The following is an 18,619-nucleotide window of genomic DNA, read 5'->3' as shown; positions in this document are numbered from 1 at the left end:
TGATGCTTTTCTGCCCTCTACTGTTTACTGTGAGCATTACACAGTGATGTAGGATTGATGATGATGTAGGAAATCAGTCTCTTTTGCACATGCAACTAAGTTAATTTGTTTTTTGTCATGGATTTTCAGTTAAATACCTGAAATAAGGTCTGTGGTTACCACAGGCTTTAGATATTCATTTGGTTCCAGGACATAAAATACATCATTAAATATCTCACAATTTAATCAATATGTGCTTGCATGTGCTAAAAATCTGGCTAAATGAGATTACGGAAGTCATCGGGGACTTTCAACGTCATGGCACTGAACCCATTGACTCATCTACTCGCTAGTCCACCTAACCTTGACAATCGCTGGGCTACACGTCAAATACAAGCTTATGATACATTTTGTTCTCCAAGAAAATCTCCACAGATTAACACTACTTTTGCGTTTGCGATTGTATATTCTATGGAAGTCCATTATGAAAATGTAGCCTTCATTACAACAAAATATTCACAGGTTAAGTCATACTTATTAAATACAATATTACAAGATAAATGCAAAAGGTTTTTTTTATATAGAATTTCTACTGAAGTCATAATTTTAACTCATCTCATAATTTCAATTTTTAACAATCATTTGCCCTTTTTTTAAAGTCTGAATTATGACTTTTTTAATCAAATCATTTTTACTTTTTATCTCTTACGCATGACTTATCATGGGAATATTTTTTTCACCAAGCTAAATTTTCAGCTAATTTTCCTTTAATTGCTGGAATTGGCCTTATGAATTACATTGAGCTGACCAATTATCAATCTGGACAATTATCATATCATTTTCTGATTCTCTTTAATCCAACTGCACGTGAATAAAATGTGCTACTTTGGCTCTGATGCAGCAAGTAAACTGCAAAGTAGCTCTTCACAAAACTAATGACACATATGCAGTGGAGTTTTAGTATAAAGTAGCAGAAAATAGAAATACTCACGTGGCTCAAAATAAAACTTGTAATGTACTTCCGTCAGTAGATAGTTCTGATGTGATGTGCGGTATCCTTACATTATAATAACTAATAATTACGTCTACAGAACGGTATTTAGTTGAAGGTGAATGTGGGGACAAGGTTTCGTGGTGAGCAGTGTGTCCTCTCATATGTGCCTCGCCTACAGAGTGACACCATCACTAGTTAGTTACATCTCTGCTTTCCTGTCATGATATGTGAGATCACATGCAGTGACGAAGGTTCTTTTGTCTCTCCCCTGTTTACTGAAAATCTTCCTCTTGGTCCAGCTGAGAAGAATGACAGAAGACATGTAATGACATTTTCCATTAAATCAAAAGTAGTTTATTTAACTTTGCCTTCTCTGTATAACTTTATTATAATAAGACACTTCTCTGCTTGTACATTGCTCCCTTGAACTAAAAATGGCAACATTTGTTTGTGGGAATGTAAGTTGGGGTAGACAAAAACTTAGATACATACCAATATACATACATGTGTGTATATTACGGTTCCATTAATAAAACCATAAATGCTAAAAACAGTTTGAACCACTCCAGGTACCTTGGTAATGCTGGAAAACATAGTACAATCTTTGAGTATTTTTTTTTTCATCTGGAATACACTACTTTTTGTTTTCTTTTTAACATGGGTACATAAAATAATGCGCACATCAACATTAAGAGTTAAGGAGGGATGAAGGACTCTTTGAGCCAGTGTTAAGTGTACAGCTATCAATGTATAAATCAGTAACAGGCAAGGCGAGCTGCACCCACGGGTGTGTTCATGCTTAGAAGTCAGTGAGAAAATAAAATATGTCCAACTTCACTTGCCTGCAGAAGAATGTATGCTTAAATTACACACACAAAAATAAAACTGGTGAAGTTCTCCACTGCATGTTCTTCATATACACACAGCTGAATGTATATATGTGGATGTATTTAAGAAAAAAACAGTAGAATTGTCTTAATAATATTGGTTAAATCAAGTGTGGGCAAACAAGGCAGAAAGTGCTTGCCATTCATGTTAACCCTCTGGTCCCCACCCCTTCCCCAGTTATTACACAGACACCAGAAAACACACACACATGCCACACACACACGCACATACACACACATACACAAATCATCAAAATGCCCTACTCACAACATCCCAGAGACGATCTTCAGACTGTCAGTAAACAAACAAACCCCAACTTACAGCAGTGACAGAATTGATGCAGATGTAGAAATCGATTTTAATTCACACTGGATGTCGTCTCAAGCCGTGTGCCATTTGTCTTTTATCTTATGATACAAAGTGTAAATCCTACATCAATCCAACATTTCCTCAACGCTCCAGGCCGGCATTATTCGTTGCGAGTGAAATCTTGGAAACCGTGTGAACTGTAAGAAGGTGTGACACCCTTTCAGCATTGTCCTGAATTCGATTAGAGCCAGCTACTGGTTGCCACCGTCTACTGAAAAACAGCCATCCCTTGAACACACACTCAAAAATACTTCCTCGGACAAGGAGCTCTTGGTAGTAGTCCTTCTTGGTGTGAGGAGGAGGAGGGGGGTGTAATAGTACAATACTCAGCTGAGCTCTGTACTCTGGGCCCAGACAGAGTACCTGTCCTGTTGCATCACATGTAACTTGCCCAAAAAAAGAAAAACAGCAACCATGGATTTTTGTTTAACTACAAGGAGTGCTTACTAGAACGATTACCTTTGAAGCATACATTTTTTTTCTCTTTATTCCGTCATGACCTACATTTCTATCCCATAAAAATGGAAGTCACTGAGGAAATATTGGTTGTTGAAATAAAGCCATCAAGCTATTGATACAGTCTTCAGAGGGTAAACAAAACTCATGAATGAGAGCTTAAAACTATTGGGATAACTTTGATTCTGTGTGCAGAACTTCTGCAGATAAGGGGTGATACTATGATAAAGGACCGACCAAAAGCTAATGAAATGCCAAAGCAGGTCAACAACTTGAGGGGGAAAAAATGAAAAATAAAAATCACACCGTCTATCTGAACAAGCAGCAGAAACATTGATATTAAAGACAAATCAATGTGAGTGTAGGTGAGCAGTAGTACTTCAATGGGTCTTATCACAGTAACCAGACGCGTACTTCGCAGGAGACCAAAAAGTCAGCGGAAGGAGGAAGTGGGTAATTTAGTAAAAAGGTATTTTAATGACCTGCTTTGTAGAGGAAAACACACATTTCCCAGAGGCTGAAACTTAACTGACACAAAACCAAAAAAAAAAAAAAAAAGACAAAGAAACAAAACATCTTATGTTACATTGTTCTCGTTAAAAGATGAAGCTGCACTCGTTCCCTTTGTGAGGGAAGTAATGCAGAACTGCACTACTGAATACCACCCAAGGCCAAAGTGTGGTAGAAATATACACAGGTACATAAATATAAAAATTAGCCCGATTTGAACATTTTCGCCAAATTTAATCCCACGTTTTAATTTTTGCACTCACACGACTGCATGTGTTCCATGTGTTTGTAAAGATGTCATATTTGTGCTTGTATATGTGAGTGTGTGGAGCTCTGTGTGAATGTCTTCTGTCAAAACCACGTGCACCTCCATCGCAGAACCACATGCTTGTCAAATCCAACTGGGGTGAGATACTCCAGGGGAGGTAAAAAGGAGGGGGGAGGGGCACAACTGAATGGAGAGCAAGATGGAACAGACGGAGAAATTTACAATAACGGACGGTAGATAGATTGATGCAAAGGGAAAGAGGTGACTGTGGTGGTGGTGTTGGTGGTGGGTGGGGGGCTTAAGTGACTGTGATTACCATTTCAATTTACTGTACAATACACTAATATGTTTAGGGCTGCCAACAGATAAGCCATGAAATCAAAACGGGATTAAGATGTGGGAAGGTGGTCTGAATGAGGGTGGGGTTCATCTGAAATGTTTGGAAATCACTTCCTATTTTTCGGGGAGGGCCAGTTGCCACGCTTCTCCCCCCGGTTGCCGCCTCCGCTACCGGGCCCACCTCCACCTCCACCAGGCGGGCCTCGTGGGCCTCTTCCTCCCCCTCCACCTCCGGCTCCTCCAGCGTTCACCCTGCGGTTCTGTCGCTCCATGCCAGGACGCTGGCTCGAGAAGCTTCTTTTATTAGCTGAGGGCTCTTTTCCCATCATCTCCCGCTCAACCACACCTCCACCTCCGCCACCCCCGCCTCCCCTTCCCAGGTGGTGGGGATGGTGAGAAGAATATGACTTCCCTCCTCCTCCTCCTCCCTCCCTGTCTCTGAACTCTGTGAAGTCGCTGCTCTCAGAGGCGGTCTCCCACTCCTCGTTGGCCTGGTCTGAGTTCTGGTTGGTGAAGTCAGGGGACTTTGCTCCATGGCTGTGGTGGTGCTGGGGGTGTGCCTGCCCAGCGTTGCCCTGGTTGTAGTGGTGATGGTGGTGGCTGTTTGCATTGCCAAGATGCCCGCCACCACTGTTATTGTTGGTTGTCACTGTGGTGTTGTGGTTAGCATTTTGAGCACTGCCAGTCACAGGAGCAGAGATAGGGGCTCCATTACTGTCCTGAACTGAATTCAGGGACGGAGAGGAGGGCCTTCCTCCTCCGATGACCCCCACTCCTCCGTTGATACGTGCAGCATTCTCTCGCTCCTTCAGCCTCCGGAAGCGGGGCGGCTTATCCTGCTGATGCTGGGAACGCCCATGGCGGCGACGTCTAGGTGGTCGCTCAAAACCACTAGGAGGGAACCCACGGTTAGAAGGAAGAGGGACCGCATTTGGCCCTCCAGAGTTTGATGTAGGGTTGGCTGAAGCTTGCTGGGTCACAACCCCTCCATTTTCAGTGGAACCATGTGTGGCAGGAGCTGCAGCGGGCAAAGACGGCTGAGGGGGATTTGACCCCTGACTTTGGGCTTGACTTGCATCAGCCATCTTGTCTTTCTTCTCCCCTCCATTTCCACCCCTGCCCAAGTCTTTGGGCCCAGAGGTTTGTGGCGGGCCTTGTTGTTTTCGGCCTGAGGCGGATGACTTGGCGGAACCACTGTGAGAGGCAGAGCTGGGTCCAACTCGATGTCCTCCAGGTGGTCCTCCAACATTGCCACTGCCTCTGTACATGTTTCCTCCTCCACTTCCTCCACCCCTGCCCCTCCTAGAGGGCACACCCCTGGGGGTGAAGACCCGGGCCTGGGATCCTCTGGGTGGTGCAGATGATATGGAACCTGTGCCAGTGGTGTTGGCGTGATCAGAGCCATTCTTGGTGTTGGGTTTCTGGTTGTCATCCTTGTCGGAGTGACCAAGGTCACTTGCACCACTCTCACTGCCAGTCTCTGAACCCCTCTCCCTCCTCCTCTTGGGGATCTCCTCATACTCTGAACCTTCACTGCGGGTTTCACTACGGTTCCTGGCCCTGGCTGGGTTATGTTGGGAGCGATCCTGACCATGCCTGCCACTGCCGCCTTCACCTTTAGACTCATGGTGGTGGCCACTTGCAACAGACGAGCGGTAGTCTCTGCCACTCCTGCCACCCATTCTGCCCCGACTGCCACCAGTGGGACCGGCAGTGGCTGTGGCCGTGTAGGTACCACGGAAACCACGGCCACGCCCAAAGAACTCTCCCCCTCGTCCACGACTGGCTCTGCCACCTTTGGCAGGGACTCCATGATGGCGGGAGGCGCTGCCCCCTCTCTCAAAGGAGCGGTCCCTGTCCCGCCTTGTGGAGGACCCTGAAAATCCTGAAGAAGTGGTGTCTACATCTTTGGGCCCTCTCCCTGACCCTCCTCCACCTCCTCCTGAGGATCGTTCCTTTCCTCCATTCCTTGGTTTGGCTGACTGTGCTGACTCATCTTTATTTGGAGCTGATGTGTTCTGGGAGGTGGAGGATGCTTCCTGCTTCATGGAGGTGGGTTGGCCACCCTCTTGCTCTTTATCTTTCCCAAAGCCTGCACTTGTTTTTTCTCCATCAGCTTCCCCTCCATCTCTCTTCATCTCCTTCAGCACTGGCTTCTTAATGGGGCCAGCTCTCTTATTGGCATTGCTGCCTCCTGTCTGGTTGGAGGGTTTGTGGTCCGATGCAGTGTTGGAGGAATCCTCCCCTCCACGGGGGTTGTTCCCACCTCCTGCATTGTTCCTCCGACCATGTGAGGACCCCCCACCTGTGTTGCTGCTGCCAGGCCGTGGGCCCCACTGGGTCTCTGTCTTGTGCTCCCGTCCCCCTCTTTGGTTTGATTTTGGATGGGGATGCTGCTGCTGAGGCTGAGTGTGACTGCCATGTTGAGAGGGAGGAGGGCTTGCTGTCACAGATGAATGTGGAGCATATGCTGGCCCTGTTTTCTCCTGTTTCACATGGCTGCTACTGCCGGCGCTGCCACTGTTGCCTCTTTCAACAAGACTGTGCCCGATACCAGCCTCACTTTCTCTCTGGGATGGGTGATGATGCTGGGCAACTTTGACATTGCCGTCCTCCCTTGCAGAGGAGGAGGAGGAGGAAGAGCAAGAAGATGAGAGGGAAGGTTGGTGGATTGCAGAAGAATCTGTCTTCTTAGCAGAGGCTTCAACAACCCTGTCACGGCTGTTCTCTGGCTTATGGGGGTGGAGAGGGAAGTGAGTCTGCTGAGGATGGTGGCCATGATGGTGGTGGAGATGAGAGTTGCTCTCAACTGGGAGTTCGGCTCGACCATTGCGATCATAGTGAGGATGTGGGGCTCCCCATATCTGGCCCTGCTGAGATCCTCTGGGATGCCCTTCATCCTGGTGGGCAAAGCCATGTGGCTGGTTTCCCCTCTCGCCTGCCCTCTGCTGCTGTTGGTGGGAAAGCATCCTGCCACCCTGGTCAGGGAAATTACTGTAGTTGCCCCGACCACTCATGTAGTGATGAGGGTGGTGGCTGCTTCCTTGGGCCCCAACTTGAGTGCCAACTGGAGGTGGAGTCTGATTGGATGTCCCAGAGTTGGAGCTTGGTTGCTGAATGGGTCCCAATCCACCCTCTCGCATGCGGTGTGGAGGAGTGTCACTCCTAAAGAAGAAAAATGCAAAATTAAAATAACTAAGTTTCAGTGAAGATTCACCTGTACTACAAAAAACCTCATTCGCAGACTGTTCGTAGCATACACACATACACTTTTCAAACTTAATCTCAGACCAACTGTATCTATACCTGGGTCCTTTGGCACCATCATCATCCTCCAAAGCCTGTTTCTGCCTGAGGGGGGATGCCAACCCACGGCCTTCGCCTCCACCCGGAAAGACCTCCGGCCCCCAGGCCAGCTTAGGATCCATAGGGGGGGTCCCACGGTGAGGATGCCCTGCATGCTGTTGCTGCCTGTCAAAGGGGTCTGAACCAGATCCTCCTGAATCAGATCGCTCACGCCCAATAAGCCCTGAGAAAGAAGAATTTTTACAAGAACTTATTTAATATAGCAGTACTGTATCAAATGATTTATTAAAGTGACTGATCTCACAGACAATGTCACATCCACTGACCTGATGGATGCATGCCAGTTGAATAGTAGTCCATTGGAGGTGGGCGGCCCTGCATCATGCGAGGGTCCATGTAAGGCATCATCATCCAACGAGGGTCAAAATTCATTGGCAGGGGCGGGGGCCGAACCATATTGCTGGGCTGGTACAGAGGTCCACCTTGCTTGGGTCCAGGCCCTGATTGGGGTGCTGAACCTGGTGAAGGACCCTGTGGAGCCTGGGGCTGGGGCGACAGCTGGCTTTGAGATGCCTGGCTGTGCTGCTGTTGTTGTTGCTGCTGCTGCCACTGCTGCTGCTGCTTCAAGAGCTGCTCCTAAAGAGAAATCAATGTGAAATGGAAAACGCAAGACAGGATTTTAAGAGCAGAAATATAAGACATAACTGTAAAAGAATGATAGCACTTGTAGCAATACGTAGCTCTCTTTGGAATATTTTCTTCTGTAACAACCTTCCAAGAAATTGAATGAAAAAATAAATAAATAAATAAAATCCTAACCTGCTGCTGCCTCTGAAATCGAGGTGGAAGAGACTTCTGGTACTTTGAGTAACCCTGGCCTGGAGGACCTCCAGTTTGACGACCTGCTACCCCTCCAATATTTTCAATCTTCACAGGGTCAGCTCCTCTTTCACCTCCACTTCCTGCACGAATGTGAGGAGTGCCCATGGTCTCTTCCTTGACTTCTCCTGGTAAAGGGACTTCCAGCGTGGGCTGCTGTGGCTGTGACACAGCTGGCTGAGGACTTGGCTGGGCATCTGAACCAAGGAAACAGGATTAAATCACAGTCCACAATCAAGAGGTGAAAGCATTATTTTGAACTGCCATATTAAACAGTCTCATCACTGATCATGCAACATGAGAAACTCACCTGCACTGGATTCATAGCTGCTGTTGCTGCTGGCTCGCTGTCGGTCACTCACTCCAGGACTTGTCCCTGGCTGCACAGTCAGTACTGGAGGCTCTTCAGGGTCCACACAGGGGGATGGGGGCTGGCTGATGTTGGGGGAGGAGGCTGCAACAGATGGACTAGGGCTGCCTGCTGTGGCAGCGGTAGAATTTCCATCAAGGCTGGGAGTTTTACTGCTGCTGCCTCCACCTCCTATGTTGCTGACCTGCTGCTGTTGTTGTTTCTCATCCAGCCTCTTTAGCTTCTCTGCGCAGGCTGCGCGTCTCTCCTCCTCCATCCGACGTTCCTCCTCCTCGCGACGGCGTCGGGCTCGCTCAACTGCAGCCGAGATCTCAGTGGAGGACTGCTTCCTGCGCTGACGCCAAGTCTCATCCTCATCATCCCCCTGGGTGCCATGGACCAGCAGGCCTGGCTGGGGAGGAGGAGTAGGACCTCCTGCTGCTGGCTGATGCTGGGTGGGACAAGGTTTCCCGGGGCCTACAGGGGAGCTCTGGTTGTGGGGCCGATCCTTTAAAGTTAGAAAATAAATGATGCTGTGTTATGCACTTTTCAACTCTCTAGGTGAAATCCCTGCAACTGTGTTGAGAAAAATGTTTTCCAAATGATACGAACGAATGTAATTCAACTCAAGAGGTTAAAAGCAAACTTAAAACTGAAGATGACTCATCGATTTGACCTGTGGGCGGTGGATGAGATAATGATAGAAATGATTTATCTATGAGGCCCCGTCTGGATGTCTACCTGTCGGTAAAAGGAGTAAGGCCCTTGTCCGAGGAGCGGCCCAGGTGGGGGAGAGGGCTGCTCTCGGGGACCACCCAATCCAGGCCTGCGCCCCTGTATACAGGCAGACACAGTTAGCCATGCTACACCACATTAATCTACACTGACAGAAACACATACACACGCCAACACACCTCTGCCCACAAATAAGTCGGTGCTCAGCAGTATGCACTATATATCCTGGGATGTAAATGTAGACCCTTTTCACAGCTCAAGTATGGCCTGTCAGTGCAACACCCTATTGCTGCTGTTCAGCATCTCTACCTGGTAGTTGGATGGTGCTCCCTGCCCCCCCCAGCTACTGCCTCCCTCCTCGGCCCATCCTGGCTTGCTGGAGGGGGGCTGGGGGCCATTGTCAGCATTAGATGGAGGTGTGTGGCGGTTGTCTCCACCGCTGTCCGAGGCTCGAGTGCGAGAGGTTGCAGTGGGAGCATCCTGGGACCTCTGCTGCTCACTGAGGACAAGAAAAATAGCATTTTCATTTTCATTCCCCATTTTGATTCCAGAAAGCTATATGGTCATGATGTGTTGTTTTCAGACACTGAGTGTACACATACCGTGAGTCACTGTTGCTCTCGGTTCTCTCCTCTTCCCCCTCTTCTTCTCCTTCATCATCACTGAACTTCAACTTGGCGGAGTAATCAATCTCCTCATGAGCCCCTGTTAAAGCAAAAACAAAGAAAACATCAAAACCATGTTTGTACCTAACACTGTTATTTATACTTTGTTATACATTATTCATCATCCTTCACTTTGATAAACCTGATCCTCAATCCCCACCCCCCTCCACCTCCTATGAGCTGACTGTTGTGACTGAAAGACCTCTGCTTGAATCAGCAGGAAATGTGATATGCAGAAACATCTGCAATGTTAAAAAGCATCAGTCTCTCCCACTACCAACATGTCATCAGATCCTTAATCATTTAGCATCATACGCACCAAATCAACATGCAATAAAGATTAGATAATAAACATGTCTGGAGACTAAAAAATACAACAAACACAAAAATTAAACCCTCTGCAGTGTCGGTTAACCATAGCTTTACTCTAACTTAAAATGTCTCACTCTGGACTACATTATTTTTTGTGAATTAAGATTTAAATATGATACAATGTGATTTTCTCAATGCTCATAGAAAGATTTCTTGGATGTACATGATGAAGTATTTAAAACATACAAATAGAGTGGAGATTTTGCTGCTTTCTGTATTATTCTACATGACTAGATTTGTTTTCATATGCTATGATAATGAACGATTATTTTCCTTTTCTTTGTTATTCTGCAATGTGAAATGGAACACTCATTATCTAATCAGTAGCCACTGTATCTAAACATCTGGATCACAACAAGTCTACCATTGACAACCCTCTACATATTTACAGTATTTTTTGCATTTACCTGCCCAGCCCTCATCATCAGCATGGTCCAACTCGTCCAGCTCCTTCAGGTCATCCTGCTTTAGGATAGAGGGTCGCTTCACCACCTCTCCACCTGTGTCACGTGGGCCGCCCTGAGGCCTGTTGTCAGGACCACCCTGCCCGCGAGAGAACCTGAAAGAGGAGAGGAGTTTCTTTGTAAGCAAAATGTTTAATATTGGAAAATTGGGATTCAATTTGAAATTTAGTTACATGTGCATCAAGAGTTTATCAACTACTGAAAAGGAGACCAGGTCTATGAAGTAACAAGCTCTAGAACTCATTTTGTCAAGGATAGTACCTTGGAGGGGGTCCTTCCCCAGGTGCTGGGTACCTGTAGGGCCCCTGGGGGCCATATGGGCCTGGGAATGGCAGGTAGGGAGGATACATCTTTGAGAAAAAAGCATAGAGAACTTTTCAGTTTAAATGCTCAGTTTCATATAGAGATTTCTTTGTAGTAGGCAGAGCTGTCTTAAGAGAGGACACATTTGTCTATAGCCTTTAATTTATACAGGGGGGTTATTAATTTTTTTTTTTATAAAAAAGGGAAAGGACCTGAACTGAGAAGAAACAGTAAAAAGCCAAGAGGAAAACTCACGAAGGGAGGCATGATCCCTCGGTACTGAGGAAACCCAGGCCCCACGGGGGGCTGGGGCAGGGGCAAGGCGGGGCTGCCTGCGGGAGGGTTCCTAGGTGGCCCATGGGACTGAGAATTCAGAGGGGGGACCCCAGCTGCCCCATCCATCACCAGAGCCCCGCCAGTGCCACCCTCCACTGCCCCCTCCCCAGACAGGGTGGGCGCCAGGGCTCGGCCCCCACCGTCCCGCCAACTTGTGACGTCTGAGGAGAGCGAACACGAGAGAGGACAGAGCAGTCAGTATGGTTTACACTATCTAAAATCTGTAACATAATAACACCATGGGCACAAAAAGCCCCCCTCCTTAAACATTCCTGTGAGAGAAGTTTTCTCACCACAACTGACTTTCCGATCAATTATTTGAAATTAAGTGGGCATCACTCACTCTGGGGGCGGAGGCTTGGTCCGGGCCCATACCACTGATCTGCAGTGCCCTGTTCTTTGCCAGCTTTGTCCTGGTCGCCAGCCGCCTGCAGGGTGGGAAATTCCTCGCGAGAGAATGGCGACGGTTGGTTTGATCCCTTTCCACCTGAGGAATGGGAGGGCAAGGGAAAAGTGTTATCACATCTTTAATGAAAAGCTCATTCCACAGAACAGTACAAGAGATACATTGAAACAAGGACTTACCATCCCCTTGTGTTCCATGTGTAACACTGGCCTGTGCCCAGGACCTTGCCCCTACGGCCTGGGTTGAAGCTGGGGCCAGAGTCTGCTGGAAACATAAATCATATGATAATTCAGTGTCTCTCAAAGTGTTTACATTCTGCTCCTCCTTTAAAAAATATTAACCTCACCACGTACCACCATTATGCTTAAACAGTAATACATAATGCATCATTTTCTGCCAATGTTAGCAGGTGCTGTGGAGGATAACATAGCCAATCCGTTCACTGTTGTAGGCTTCAGCTTTAACAGTTTGAAATATTATCTTCCTGCTCCACACATCTCTGCCTATCAGCTCCTGAATGGAGCAGTAGTTGTTGTATTTTTGAACATTTTATTTTTCCACAAACTTGACATCATAGTGCAAGTTTAGCTTGTAAGTAATCAAGAATGGCATATTTACATGCAAGAGACATGAATGTGAGTATGTTACAGACTGAACCAAAAGTATCATGGAAAAGATAAGCTCATGATGAAGTATTTTAATTTGCAATTTTGCAATATCTTGATAATAATACACAGATTAACCTCTGAAATTTGTCTGTGTACCACAACAGAGATGTGCACCAAAGTTTGAGAATGAAGGTGATAAGATGACGGTGGCTGCTATAAATGTTCAGAATGAACCAAGGATGATTTTGCATTCATGTACCTCTGAAGCTGGCGGGGTTCTCGGGCGGGTCGGTGCAGGTGTCGGTGAAGCCACAGGCTGCTGCGATTCCGGCTGCGGTGCTGACAATGCATCGGTACTGAGATAAAGAAAAGAAGTCACAACAGGGAAGATATTAGGCAAGATTAGACAGCTTAGCACAAGGGAAACTGCAATTTGATTTTTTCCTAACCAATTGTTGTGACTTAAACAAGTAAAAGTTCAAACCAGTGAAATCCGTTGAAGTTAAATGGAGGACATTTACCTCTTTGGGTCTGCTTGTTCCTGCTTGCTTGCCCATCCTGTGCCGTCTTTGGGAACGAGCGAGACGTTGGGATCGTTGCCTTTGTTTTCCGCCTTCAGACTGGGCAGGTTGGCAGGGGGTGGCATACGCCGTGCGGAGGCAACTTTACCAAGAGACTGTAGGCCATGGCGGGGGGGAACTGATATGGGGAAGAGAAAAGAGGTCATTAGCACAGATGGACCACTGGAACCTGACACCAATTAAATCTACTGGGTGCAAGGGGGAGCCTGATGACAAGGATTCACTTGCTGGAAACATAATTAGGATGCTGAACAAATGCCACAGCTAGAGGTTCGGTAGTTTCAGCCTGATGATTCTGATGAATATGAAATGGAGAAAAAGCTTCTCTATGTTATTAAAAACCCTTCAGTGAACCCGCTTCAACTACAGTTTATGCGAGAGTATTATGATATAGATGCTCACAGAGGCATGGAGGAGCCTTCTGATTGTAAAAAGTGAAGCTATGCTGAATATCAATCCCTCATTTGTTTCCTTGAGGCTAAGAGAAACCACAGCAGTGCATGGCTTTGCTGTGTAGGAGGGGGAAGTCTGTAGTTTGGAAACGGGGACAGCTGCTTAGATCTAGTGGGGTGCTTCTGAATAAAACATAGACTGGGGACTCAGCACAGAAGTCAAACAGCGTCCACAAGTAAGCCTCTGTCTTGGGTCAGGCTCAGTGGCCCCCAGGGCTCAGCTGACACGCAGAGGCTCGAAAGCTATTCAACCTCCAGGCCATGTATAGTTTCTCTCCATATGGCTACAGTTGTGGTGCTACATGCTTCATTCAGAGACAGGTGCAGAGGTCAATTAATAAGAACAGTAAATATCCTTGATAGCTGAATAATATTAACAGTGTCAGCAAAACTTGGTTAGTGCACGGCTGACAGATACAGCATATCATCCACTTCCCGTATTGGAAATCGGCACCACAGCAATTAGGGAGGCAGTGGGCTAATGCATCATAGTTGCAGTACTCTGTGTCAAGAGGCAACAAAGCACAACCAGGCACTTTTAATCAAAACACCAATGGGCAAATCTGTTTATTTAGGCTGGATCTGATCAGTTACACAACAACTCTTACACCTTTAGCTGAAACACAAAAACAACTGGCAGAATTCAAGAACAAATGCTCGGGGTAGAAGACAACACAGAGTGTATGTCGTGACAATGACAGCGTCGTAATACTCACCAACAGGCTTTTGTGTTTCAAGGCTCTTTCCTTTGTATGTATCAAACAGGTTGAGAGACGCATACTTGGTTTTGCCTTCCTTCCCCTTTGCAGTTTGCCCAGAGCGCTCTGACATTGCGCTGTCCGCTCATTGAGTATGGTGAGCCCTGAGACTGTGGGAGAGCAAGGGAGGAAATGAGAGAGAGAGAGTTAGAGAGAGATTTGACACCAGGTTTGCTCAGAAAGTGAGAGTAAAAGTGTTGCTGGCGTTGAAGCGTTCATTCAAAACAACTAGCAAAACAGAAACCATTGCACTCATCAAAACATCCTGGACATATGTGCTGTGGCCTGACAAATTCAAATAAGGCATTTGAATCTGAGTGGTATAATTAAACACTCAAAGAGTAACTGTAGTTATGTTTCCCATAGAAACAACAGTAACACAACACAGGCAGTTCTGTGGAATATCATATATTGCAGGACAATCAATCATGACACATTATAGTATGTGTCTGTGAGTGAAACATTCTCGTAAATGGGAAAACTATTTGTACAAAGACCTGGTTTGCAGATTTTTCTGCTACTACTCTGGTGTAAAGCCTCTCCTTTGACAGGCACAACAACCCTGCACAGTAGGAATAAATTATGATGCAGACAACAAGATTTTTAAAGGCTTGTCCTACACAAATTTAGTCCCCTGTCGCATAGAATAAATATTTTGGAATAAGCCGGTCCACGCATATTAAAATGTATGTTGTAGTTATGTAACATGCCACTGGGTTTGAACTGTTATATTAATAGGACAGTGTTTACAAAATATCAGCAGTCTTTGGTTGAATAAGGAATGGTCTGTGTTGCAGGTATTTTGGAGGTCAGATGTGTTGATGTCCCTTTGAGCAGAAGTGGGCTATATACAGTAGGGCTATGTCAGATGTTCATATTTTCACCACAGAGATGAAAGTGTCTGCTCCACAATGATGACAGAGCTTGTTTAACTAAAACAAATAAATACATCAAATAGAATATTTCTCTTAAGTGCATTCAACAACTACCTGAGTATTTTTTGTATTTGGTAATGACCTATTTGTTCCACCCATGTTGTTTGCACTGTTTACCCAATGCTGTACTGTCCTGGCAGCACAATTCTTAGTGACACAAGAGACAAACTTAGTGTGCTTGTGATGATTGTTGTGCACCTACATGTGTGCAGCATTCCTCTGAATACATTCTTGTTTTGCACCTGCTTTTTAGGAGCCACACAGGTGCATTAGTCCTGGAAGGACTCAGAAATCGTTGGAAAACAGCATCTTATCTTGCCACATATTTTAGCATATGTACAGTTTAATGGCGGCATGCTTAGTTCAGTGCATGACTAAACATCTAATCATTGTTAATGCCGTACAAAAGAAAGAAAAGCTAAGCTAAACAGCGGTTTCTATGGCAACACATTATAAATGATATTCTTCTCTGCCTTGCCTTGAGACAGGGTTGGCTCCATGGCAACTGCCAGGCCTTTAGCTTGAACTCATTTTACTGCACATCAATAAAACACACTGTGCCGACATCTGTCCAATTCAGAATGATTTGGCTGTATCCAGCAGGTTAAACTGCCCCCCACCCCCACCCCACACACACACACACACACACACACAACTCCCATCAGGAACAATTACTGGGAGCAGATGATTCTCCTTCATTATTATAGCACAGATAGCATTCATCACTCCTTTCATTTGCTTTGAATGAAGTGGTGAATGATGTGAGCCAATCCAAAGCGGTCCATGACCAGAAGAACAATTTCACTGCTAAACAAAGACTTCAAGCAACAGCTCCAATACATCAGTTGGTTGATATTATCAGGAGACATGATGTCTGATATGCACTGCCGATCAGGGTTCCAGCTATATCACAGTTTCCAGGTATACTGTTGAATGAAACTTGATGGTTATCATAATGTATACATTTGCTTTTCTAAAGGTATTTACTTGTGCAGTATTAGCATTATTAAATATATAAAATGTACATTTATATCAAGTTTCATATCTGTCAGGACAGAATGTTTTGTCAAAGTATAGTAAAGTGTCATTCAACCTAAGCATATCTTTCCATTTTCTTTCTTTCCTTTAAGTGTCCTTGAAATCACTACTAACTATAATAACTGTGTTATACCACTGTGATACCAGGGGATCATGATACTGTCTGATACGATTGTGTAGGGAAAATCTCAAATCGCTGATTACAATGCAAAAAAAGAAAGGAAAAAAAGATGCTTTGAGTAATCATTAAATTACCAAATTTCCACACATCATATCTGAGGGATCACTGCAAAAAAATTGTATATAACGGCTGACATACTGATATCAGGATGTTTTATTCCCAAATGTGTTTTTCTGACCCCAAAACTGAACATCACCACCGGAGGGTTATTCAATAACTACAAGGTGAAGTTGTAATGGAAAGTCAGGACAGCTCCATCAACCTGACTAGACCTGAATAACAAGCATACCTGAGTGTAACAAGGTTCATTATGATCAATGGGACAATTAACGGTGCTGTGCCTCTGTTTGGCCGAACTAACAGATTCATACAGGGACGATATCAAGCCCCCCTGAGAACAACACTAAACCAGTCAAATGTAAAGCACACTGATAATCCTCATGGCACAACGCACGATGCCTGCAATACACACAACACTGAGTAAAACAAATACATGAAACGAGCAGATCCGCAGAGCGGCTACAGAGCAGACAGCAGCACTGCACCGTGCCTCAACAGCCAGATGAGATTAGAAAATTAGGTCGTGGGATGGCTGGTCAACTACATGTTGTATGGGGATTAACGGGGGCCAGCAGCTACACTGAGCTATAACTGCAGCAACGTATACCACAAAGGGGCCCTGTGAAGCTAAAGCTACCGATGAGCTCTGACCACGGGGCTGCACCTTTATCTTTGGGCAAAATCAGCTGGCGGCTGCGACAACAGCAAACACAACCAGCATCATATACACACACACCACAAACGGCTGAAGCTACCGACGCTTAAAACACCTTTATAGTAGTGCTAACTGACGTTAGCTGGCTAACACGGGGCCTCAGCGTTCGCATTGGGAGGGGGACTGCGTTGATGTTTCATAATGCATTTTCGAAACCCTTGCGGTAACATTAGCTTATTGCTCCCCATCTCTGTGGGGTGTTACGTTTCGAATCACACCCCGACACCGCGACTAGGTGTTTTCATCAATAGATGTTGCGTATCTGGCGGTCTATAGGAAGCACAGGACAGCGAAGAAAAAATATTTTATTAGGAGAACAAAACAAAATGGCGGTGGAGACAGGCCCGGTGCATATTAACGTTCACAGACCGGCTGTGTGTCGCTGTACGGTTAGCTCCAACGAAGCCAACCTGCCATCGCACTGTTCAAATGTAAAGACGCAGGCAAAGTAGGCAAATTGTCGGTAATTATAATGACAGACATCAACCGAAACAAATATCCAGTTTTAGCTAACGTCAGTGTATCATAAACTGGAACTACATTTGCTAAAGCTAACCAGGGCTAAGGTTTATACACCACCATGAGCTGCGATCATTGCCAACCAACCGTTACCAAATTATCCAACTGCGGCCTAATTTAGCAGCCATTATGTAGAAAACTAATATGTGATGTTGTTTACAAAACACAATCATTCCATATGACAAACGCTGGTAGCCCACTTTGCCAAGCTAGGCTAACGAGCTGGACAGCCATCTAACATAAGCTAGCTAGCAACAACAACCCAGCCATAGTGCCTTTCTCATAAAAAAATAACACTGCCCCTCCACAAAACATCCCCTCGGGTGAGCTAATTCTATGTCCAGCAACAATAACAAGAGTTCCTGCTCATTACAATGCTTGCTAATCGTTGTTTGCATGAAACATGCAACATTTCCCGGCCACTGACCTGGTCTTGTCCCGACTTGTCTCGAGGTTGTATCGCAGAATGAGGTTAGCTATGCTATCGCGTAGCTTTCTAGCAAGTGACCCAGGCTGCTAGCTAAGCAACGTTATCCTCCTGCATGGTCAAACACACGCTTTGCAGTAGCTAGATCGCACTAATTTAGGAATGAGTGACGTTATAGATCGGGAAAGGAATTATTCGGCTTACTTGCACTCCTTTTCTTTTTTTTCCAAAATAAATGAAAAGGGGGGGAAAATAAAACTGTAACACTGGACTCGATCCGTCACCTAAAGAGCCGTCAACGGCTACTGGGTAATTTCTGTGAGATGGAAGCCGTTTGGGACCTCATTGGTGTGAAAAAATGCGACTCTTCATATAAAAATAAACGCTGGTCTGGAATACATTTGATACACACGTTAATGGAACGACTTGCAATCATTTCTATATTGGTTATTAGGTGAAACAAGTGCATACTGTTGTCACTTCCAAATGTGATTAACCCACTTGTGTCATAATTAGGGATTACTGCTATGAGGGATGCAGATGGAGATGCTTTGCAGACATCAGCTTTATATTTCATGTAAGGAAAAATAATCTTAATAAAAAAAAGGCTGCAGAGAGATGCTTCCACAAAACATACAGCACTGAGGGTTATCTCAGGTCACACACACAGTGCAATGTCTTCTTTTGTTGTTTGTGTGCAAGATAATTAAAGACTTGCTTTGCTAAC

General features: G+C 45.5%; 1 protein-coding gene across 5 annotated transcripts; it reads right to left on the bottom strand.

The window, feature by feature from the left end:
* Positions 1-1,299: 1,299 nt before the first annotated feature.
* On the bottom strand, positions 1,300-18,238 carry prrc2a (proline-rich coiled-coil 2A). Of its 5 annotated transcripts, none has more exons than XM_037093233.1 (17): positions 18,097-18,238; positions 13,976-14,127; positions 12,748-12,925; positions 12,486-12,582; positions 11,798-11,882; positions 11,556-11,699; positions 11,132-11,373; positions 10,835-10,923; positions 10,517-10,668; positions 9,675-9,777; positions 9,382-9,571; positions 9,079-9,171; positions 8,299-8,845; positions 7,929-8,185; positions 7,436-7,745; positions 7,110-7,332; positions 1,300-6,968 (listed from the first exon to the last, which is right to left on the bottom strand). In XM_037093233.1, exons 2-17 carry the CDS (start codon positions 14,088-14,090, stop codon positions 3,911-3,913), a joined length of 5,883 nt encoding a protein of 1,960 aa, XP_036949128.1. In that variant the 5' UTR covers positions 14,091-14,127; positions 18,097-18,238; the 3' UTR covers positions 1,300-3,910. The 5 variants fall into 5 exon arrangements, with proteins under 5 accessions (XP_036949128.1, XP_036949129.1, XP_036949127.1 ...); XM_037093234.1 differs by having other exon boundaries at positions 11,798-11,879; positions 17,893-18,224; XM_037093232.1 differs by having other exon boundaries at positions 17,893-18,223.
* Positions 18,239-18,619: the final 381 nt, after the last annotated feature.

This window comes from Acanthopagrus latus, chromosome 3 (assembly GCF_904848185.1).
Source record: "Acanthopagrus latus isolate v.2019 chromosome 3, fAcaLat1.1, whole genome shotgun sequence".
Lineage (NCBI taxonomy): Eukaryota > Metazoa > Chordata > Actinopteri > Spariformes > Sparidae > Acanthopagrus > Acanthopagrus latus.
This window is presented reverse-complemented; position numbering and strand designations above follow the sequence as displayed.

Bases quoted from the DNA above. Each gene is read 5' to 3' on its own strand.
- prrc2a (XM_037093233.1), bottom strand. From the start codon at position 14,090: ATGTCAGAGCGCTCTGGGCAAACTGCAAAGGGGAAGGAAGGCAAAACC. The intron at 11,700-11,797 runs GTAAGTCCTTGT...CCCATTCCTCAG, and splicing joins ACATGGAACACAAGGGGATG to GTGGAAAGGGATCAAACCAA. The intron at 10,924-11,131 runs GTGAGTTTTCCT...TTTTTCTCAAAG, and splicing joins GAGGGATCATGCCTCCCTTC to ATGTATCCTCCCTACCTGCC.